General features: G+C 52.2%; 1 protein-coding gene across 1 annotated transcript in view; it reads right to left on the bottom strand.

Moving 5' to 3' along the window:
- Window positions 1-4,686: 4,686 nt before the first annotated feature.
- KIF1B (kinesin family member 1B) overlaps window positions 4,687-8,271 on the bottom strand; it is a 167,516-nt gene continuing 163,931 nt past the window's right edge. The window contains exons 46-47 of the mRNA XM_015427822.1: window positions 7,771-7,889; window positions 4,687-6,444 (exon numbers count right to left, since the gene is read on the bottom strand). Of these exons, the coding sequence (XP_015283308.1) occupies window positions 6,402-6,444; window positions 7,771-7,889 (162 nt within the window). The 3' untranslated portion in view covers window positions 4,687-6,401. The remainder of the gene's footprint in view (window positions 6,445-7,770; window positions 7,890-8,271) is intronic.

An 8,271-nucleotide genomic window follows, 5' to 3' on the forward strand; every position in this document is an offset into this window, starting at 1 on the left:
TGCTGGTGCAGGAACAGCTCGCATCACTGCGTCAAGGTACAATGCATGGTCTTCTACGCTCACAGCTTGTCAGAAGGAGCCACACGACAACGGTGCTCAGAATCACCAAAGAACAGGCAGATGGCTGGTATGTCCTTCAGTGTCAAACTCAAGATGGGAGCTGCTCTGAACTACTATAGCAGCTGGGAGGAACCCCTCTGTGGTCAGGTCCTCGTGGACCACGCAGCCCGATCCTGTGCTTGTGTCCTCAGAAGTCAGTCTAAGTCTACAATCGTCACAATTCCTCTGCTCAGCCCTTCCTTCTCCTCCTGGGCCTTTTCACTGGCTCGCGTGCTTCTCCCAGATTAGAGTCCGCGCTCCTAACCACGACACCAAACTGGCTCGGGCATGCTGCAATCATGTTGGGCTTGCAAGAATGGCTGCCCACTCTTGGAAACCCACCAGATTCTGGTCCAGCAGAACAGTCTGGATGCCGTTTGTGCACAGATCTGTTCCAACGTCCACGCCAATCTCAGAAACCAAGATCAAGGACTCGAGAGGGAAGGGCTGTGGGCTCAGGGGTGGTGGAGCCTCTGCTTGGCATGCAGAAGGTCCCCTTCTCAATCCCCGGCAGCATCTCCAGTTGAAAGGACCAGGTGGAAGGGTGACGTGAAAGAACTTTGCCTGAGGACCCTGGAGAGCCGCTGCCAGTCTGAGTAGACACACTGACATTGACAGACCCCTCCCAATCTAAGGTGTGTATTTTAGTGGTGGACCTTCTGCACGGCACGCAGAAGGTCCCAGGTCCAGTCCCCAGCGTCTCCAGGTAAAAGGCTCAGGAGGGCGTTGATGTGAAAGGCCTCGACCTGAGACCCTGGAGAGCTGCCACCAGCCTGAGCAGACATTACTGAGGGTCTGACTCGAGTCAAGGCAGATTCATGTGTTCATGAGACCGCACCCCCCCTGGAAAACACAGCACCCAGGGCACCGAAGGCAAAAGAACGGCACACGCAACTGTGACTTGCTCATGGCCCTGGAAGGCTGCATCTTTATTAGTTTTCACCTTGTTCACTAACAGTTCAGTGGTGCAAAGTTACCATACACAAGAGTTAGATAGTATTTGCATTGCACACCTAAAGGCTATACAGCAAATGGATCAGAATTAGTACAAATACATGAATTGTATTTACATTTTGTATACCCAAGCTCCAAACATCAGATATATTTACAAAATAAAACATGGAGGAACGAAAGTCGGAAATTAACAGTGCACAGTGTTGTGAATGTACTTCTTTTCACCAGGGTGAGATTGATCTCGGGGGGAGGGGGAAACCACAGATTTGTTCCAGAAGGCCATTTATGCCATGCGGGCCGAGAACGGAGACGTTCATGGAATGCTTTCGGAAAACAGGAAAACCACACCCCGGAATGGGCAATGCGTGGACATGGACATTCTTTTCCAGCTTCAGTGGATCCCTTCATAGTTCAACTCTACTCTGGATAAGGACATCCTGGCAGAAATGTGGATTTTCTAGGTCCCAAATGCATGGGCGCACCAAACAAGCGACACTGGCCTTAAGCCCTGCAACTGCAGAGTCCCTTCAAGTGTTTTTTCGAAAGCGCACATTGTGTACCTGCACTCTGATAGTATAAATGGCCTTTGGAACAACGGCAAAACAATCAGGTCTCCATTTCTGTTTCCAAATTGGCTGTTTCTGTTTGAACGAAGAAGTACAAAGTTTGATGGATAAGGACATCCTGGCAGAAACGTGGATTTTCTAGGTCCCAAATGCGTGGGCCTTCCCTTGCTAAACAAGCGACACTGGCCTTCAACCCAACAGCCCTGCAACTTCAAGTGTTTTTTCGAATGCGCACTTTGTGTACCTGCACTCTGATAGTATAAATGGCCTTTGGAACAACGGCAAAACAATCAGGTCTCCATTTCTGTTTCCAAATTGGCTGTTTCTGTTTGAACGAAGAAGTACAAAGTTTGATACATTCCTGAAATTTATTCAAAGGGGGGGGAAGAAAGGTACAGATCAGACCACAGACCCGGGTGGGGGGGAGGGGGTGAAGCGCTTGGCCACCGCGGGAGACATGTGACACAACCGAGGTGAAGTCCTGTTTCGTGTACATTCAACCAACTTCAAGAGCAGCAGCAGCAGCAGCTTCCTCCCTGGTCTTCGAAGCAGCAGGTTAACAAAAAAAGCCAACGGAATGACTGAAAACTCCAACCAGCCGTTGATGCCGAGCGGTACCATGGAGACATCGGCAGAAGACAATATTAATCGATCACAGAACATGCCAATGGGCGGGAGGGCCCAGGGACTCGTCCTATTTTAGTGTGCAGTTAAAACTACAGATGCATAAATATACACTTACTTTATAAAACAAAATTAAATATTCCCTGTAAATTATTAGATAAAGCAGCGGAAAAGGAGAGTCTTTGCTTTGGAACGCCACGGGGAGTGTGTGTGTGGGGGGGACTGGGACAAACCTTCCCACCGGTTTGGTTCCCCCCCCTCCCCCGTGTTCTCCTCGGAACAGGGGACACGGGCCAGAAGAGTTAAAGTGCGTTGCTTTTAAAAACAATCGAATGAAGTAAAAACGGGGCTAGAACGCTCCGGTTTAAAACCGCGCTTGTGGTTCTGACGCCAAGCACCTCACGGTTACACCACATTATTTTTATGTTTTTTTTAAATGTAGTTCTTCGATTGAGAAAGCTGCAGACCTCCCCCGCAAGAGGCGAGAATCCAAACTCGGCACTCTCCTCGGAGGCCAGAGCCCGTGCCCAGTGGGTTGGCTGGCCCATGGCACGGTGCGGAGCCCCCAAGGGTGGGTCCTGAAAGCTGGCTGGCTCTAGGACCCTGCCCAGCAGCCAGATCCTTGCCGCTTGTAAGGTGGGTTTGTTGCTTTGACAAGGAAGGAAGGTTCCTCTTCCGGATTCTGGGACGCTTTGGGCTGAATTCCGATGCGTCTGAACATACACATTCCCGTTTGCTGTGCGGAAAGGGACCGGGGAAGTATTTGGGCAAGGGCCACTGAACGACAACTACCTTAGAGCCGGCAGTCTAAGCCAGGCCCTGATGCTGCGTGGGACATGAGGTTGGTGCTCCCGGAGCATATCAGAGCTCTGTTCCTGACACAGCAAGGGACAGCTGAGGCCGGGAATGGAAACCCCCCACCTCCTCCTGGCCTGCATTGCTTACCCCCATCAACCCAAGTGGACTGATAAAGGTGACCTTTGCAGAAAGAAGGTGCTGCGGTTCGCCGCTGCAAGATATGTTCTAACCCACTCAGGTTCCTGCATTCCAGCGCCTTAATTTTCATACGGAAACCCCCACCCCACCCCCGGGCCGACTGCTTACTCCGAGCAAGGGATCTTTCCAAAGCAAAGACTTTCCAGCCTAGTTTTGTTCCGAGTTAAAAACAAACACACGTTCATGAAAGTTATCTTAGTGCGCACATAAATATCACCACGTAAACGTTTCTGGGATCTTCTTGTTCCACAAAGATCCCCCACCTTCGCGCATCATCACTGCAGGTGGCGGCTGCAGCGACGGGGCGCTCCTTGCGGAATCGCAAAACCATCGTTAAAAACTGTCGCAAAACCTGCTGAGTTCCTGAAACAGCAGCCTCTGTTTGTGCACCCGCAAACACACACACAGGCAAGTGCATAGTGTGCCCGTTGTGTGACGGAGAAAAAAACCCACATTACCACTGTGCCAAGACTTACACAACCAGAAGGAGTACAAGGAACAATAACCACACGGACTTCCTTTCCCCTTCCAGTGGATGACCTGGGGCTTCTGAATTAATCCTCCTTTCTCACCTACCCTCACTCAACCGGGGGGGAGGACCTTCCCCAAAAGATGGCAGGAATCCTTGGCGCGTGACCACCTGCTGATCCAAAGAGAGGGTTATACTAAAGACACACACACCCCCGTCTGAACCTCCCTAACTCAGTGTATTGTGGGCTCAGAGACGTCACATGGCATGGCTGAAACACGTCCTCTCCAAAGGAAGTGAGGTCACTCCGTTGACCTGATGTACATCCTGTATTTACAGGCTGGGGAGTCTCTATTCACAACTGAGAATGGCGTGAATTAAGACGGTCTTCCTGAGCTGACCCAGCGGGATGAACTTCTGGAGATGCACCTAAGAGGGATGGACAGCGAGTGAATGCGCTACGGGGACGCAAATGCCAGACCACGGAAACTGCTCCGTGGCTTGAGCGCCTGGCCCTCCCGTGGACTAAAGTGAGCCCCAGAGGTTCAAGCAGGCTTGGAAAGGGGCAGAGATGGTGCCCCCTGGCCAAAAAGGGGCCTGAGAAATGCAGCCGCCACCCAGAGAAGAGCTTCACGGACCCTCTAGCGGAGGGTTGCGGAGGGTTTCATGGAGGCTGAAGTTCTCACAAGCTGCAGTGGGAAGGAAAACCTGCGTTTGGGCTGGGCTGCCTCAGACTGAACTAGCGATTTCGGAAGAAAGGCTGACCCACGTGCAGGGATTGGGGGGGGGGTTTGCTCGCAGAGGAAACTTCGATTATTGGATCCCACCCCTGCAGCCGTACTGCCCCTGCTCAGCCTTACTGCCTTGTCTGTTCGGCCGGGACGGGAAACGTCCAGCCCCCCCCTCCCAAAGCAATGGCCCAGGTGGCCCCAGGAAGCCAAACCACCGAAATGGAGTCCACAGAGGAAGAGGCTACAAGATTTCTGGAGCCGTTCTAACTGGAGGCCTGCCGGGATTACAGAAGGGGCACCGACTCCTCGACCAGAGCGACGGCCTCTCTTCTGTACCCCACTGAGACTCGCAAAGAGTTCAGAAGAGGGGCTCCGACAACTGGGTTCAAGCTAAATGCTGTTTTAGGTTTTTGGAAGGGAGAGACTGGGTGAGGCACCCTTTCCGCAAGCGCAGGGATCCCCCAAACAGTTTCTCAACTCGTACTGGGTTGGCTGGTAAATAAAAGTCGGGGGCACTATTTTTCCTGGAAAGGGCCAGTCATTTGGACAGCAATGACCCTTAACTTGGGGCATAGGGAACTGGGTTTGTTCCCTGTTTTAGTTAAATCCTGCAGAGGATTCTGGGATGCGTTTCTATGCCACGGGCACCATAAAACTTCACAGAGCGACCTTCCTGTCCCATGTTGCCAGAACACAGGGTTCACTCTGCCATACCTTGTGTCGAGCACATAAAGGGGGAAGTGAAAGTTCCGGTAAGTGGATTCTTTGGGGTAATTGCTACACCGTGCCTGCTAGAGCCTCCTCAGCAAAGGTGAAGAGGAAAGACCCGCCAAGCCCTCTCTTCCCAGGGGGTTGGACTCCCTCTGCCTTCAGTACTGGATGGGCCAAAAGACCTGGCTGTGCAAGAGGAGGATCGAGCCCAGAAGTAAAATAGCACTCAGCATTTAGATCCCAAAACACACACGGAGAGGGAGAAGAGATTTTTAGTCTTAACAGCCCCAACACAGAGAGACTTCGCTGAATTTTGCAGTCTTTGTGAGTTGGGAATGTGGCAGGACTCATTTGTCTGAACGTGTCCCATGCGGGCAGGACCCAGTAGCCAACATTCACTGGTCACACCAGGTCAACCAAGAGAAGGAGGCTGTGCAACTGACAGGTACTAGGGCTCGTCACAAAAGGAAAAACAAACAAAACAAGAGACTCCTCCTTTCAGCCAAGTCCCAAGGCGCATGAAAGCCGCAGGGTTGCCAACTGGAAGCCATGGAACACCGAACAGGAGAGAAGCAGCTTTTGAAATACTATCCAGTAAAAATAAAAGTCCACGTATGTTGGGGGATGAAGCTGTCCAAATTCACAAGCAGTCTACTTGTGCGGAGGGAGACTCCATATTCTTGGTCCCTTGCGCAACGAGAGATGTTTTCGCCATCCTACGGGGCACCCGGTCAGAGAGCGGCACTTTGGATACTGCCAGATCACCAAGGGCCAGGAGAAAAGCCAAGGAGGATTCCGGACAGAGACAACACACACCACAGAGACAAAGTCCATCGGAGTGAGAAACTGATCACCCAGGGAAACAAAACTATTTCCTCCCAATTTTTTTAAAAAAAGAAGATTCGTGCAGATAAATTGGAACCCGATCCCCGCCCCGCCACCCGCCCCTTTCTAAATTTCCACTGTATTGTTTCGTCTGTTTGGGCACATGCTACTAATAGTACTTTCAGCACAGGTGAAAACAGAAATTGAAAAAGAAGACTGGGAAGGACCAAGGTTAGAAGTGTTGGGGAAAGTGCTGGGGTGGGGTGGGGAGGGGAGGGAGGCAGAGACGAGGGAAGTTAAGCCACAGGGTTATAGACAGGAAGAGAAAAATTCAAGAACCACAGAGAAATGAGATGTAACGCTTTATCTATATCCGAAGGCGTGTGAGAGAGGAGAAAAAAACTGGACGAGGACCCCCGTGTGGACTCAGTATTTCAGCTGGCCCGAGCGTCTTCGGGCGAGTTTGGATCTGCACGAGAAGAGAAGGGAAATCAGTCTTCCGTGAGCTCCCGCAGTACCCTTTCCCCCCTTTTGTCTGACACATCACCCCTCTCCCGATTCCTACATTGCTGAGATGAAGCTGGGCACACACACAACACAGCGACTTGAAAAGGCTGCAGGTGGGTCCTGAGACTGGAGCAGAAATGAAAAGCAAACAGACAAGCTTGCTCTCTTGCAACGTCTGGACCCAATCGAGGCAGGCCAGGATTTTGTGGCTTTTGGGGGCAATTTTTTGTCCCGGTGGGGCTGAAGTCCTCCGTGCAGAAAGAAAAGCCATTTAGCCAAAAGAAAGCTGTGACCAGGACAGATCTCTAAACTGCAAGCTGTCAACCACTTCAGATGACAGTTCTCAGCTGCAGCAAGTTCATCACTTCTGCCAGCCTTAGCAACAATTCTGATAACCAGCCGGCAGGTGGGAGTGATGTCTTCTAGAGTCAAGAAAGCTGACACTTAGGCAGGAAAACTCTCTTCAAGGAGAGCAGATTCTTGGCAACGAAAGAGTCCTAGAGGTCAACCACTCCAACCCCCTTGCTTAGTGCAGGAATTAGTCAACTACAGCACCCCACTCTGCTTAGAGGACCGCAGGCCTTCAAAAAAAAAAGAGTTTAAAAATGATTGAAAAAAAGCATTTACAGGAGACATTCTTGTGGGGCTGTGCCTTTAAGAAAGGGGGCAAAGCCCACCACCACCACACCGTAGCTACGGGCCTGAGTTGAGGCATACCAGCAAGAGCAAAAGGCTCCAAAGGCAGCTCCTACCCTTCAGCTGCTTCCAGCATGTATCGAATCTAGCAATGAATGAGCTGCAGGGCATCAGCTGTTGTCAGAGATGCCCCCCCCCCCAACAGATGGTGCTCGGACCAGGGCCGACATCCTCCTTGCCAGCAGCAAGATTCCTTCTCTTGCTTGCAGTATATAGCAAGGAGCCCTCTTTCTTCAGGGGCTCTCCAACCACCTCCTACGGCCCTTGTCCTGATCAGCAGGGCAGAACCTGACCTGCTCTACTCCCCGGTGCCAGATCTTTGGACCTCTGCTCCCCCCTCCACACACCTTTTCCCCCGCGAGCTTCCTCCCCACAGCTGGACACAGAGAGGTCGGCACGAGCTGAAAATGCAACTTGTCTCCTTAAGCTGGCTGCCTTCACCCAGGCACTACCATACCTGCCGGGCTTGAGTGCAGAGCCCTCTTGGACCTCGACGAGCCCAGAGGTCTCCTTCTCCCCCCAAAAAAAATCCACAGAAAGCAAATGGCTTCTCTGCTCCAGAGAAGTGCGATCCCCGGCCTGCCCCTCTTACCGTATTGTGCCGGCGAGAAGGGGGTTGAAGGCGTATAGCCAGTCGTTCATGTCTTTGTCGTTGATGGCTTGAAGCAGGACGCCACGGTGCCTCGTGCACACGGCAAACGTGTTGGGGGTCTGGAGGGTTTAAAAGAGAGAGAGAGAGAGCTACCAGAAGTCCAGGAATCGTTTGCTGAGTGATTTGCAGACTACGGGGTGAGGCCCCCTTGACAGGCCTGATGCTGGGGGGCAAGGACAGCCAAGGCCTGGGCACAGTGCACAGTGGGTCCCTTCGGCCATCTGCCTGCGATTTGTGGGGCACCTGACTGCCCACCCACTGCCCTGTCTGGAGAAGAAGGCCATTCTGAAAGAGCTGAGATTCAGTCCTTAGGGCTCCCTGCAGGTGGCTAGCAGAGGAGCGGAGAGAGTCCGCTCTCACCTCATCACACCGGGGTGGGACCACGAAGCTGCTCCACAAACCCTTGATGTAGCAAATGTGCTCTGTGCACCTGCAGGCTGC

Source organism: Gekko japonicus, unplaced genomic scaffold (assembly GCF_001447785.1).
Source record: "Gekko japonicus isolate JY-2015 unplaced genomic scaffold, Gekko_japonicus_V1.1 scaffold586, whole genome shotgun sequence".
Taxonomy (NCBI): Eukaryota; Metazoa; Chordata; class Lepidosauria; order Squamata; family Gekkonidae; genus Gekko; species Gekko japonicus.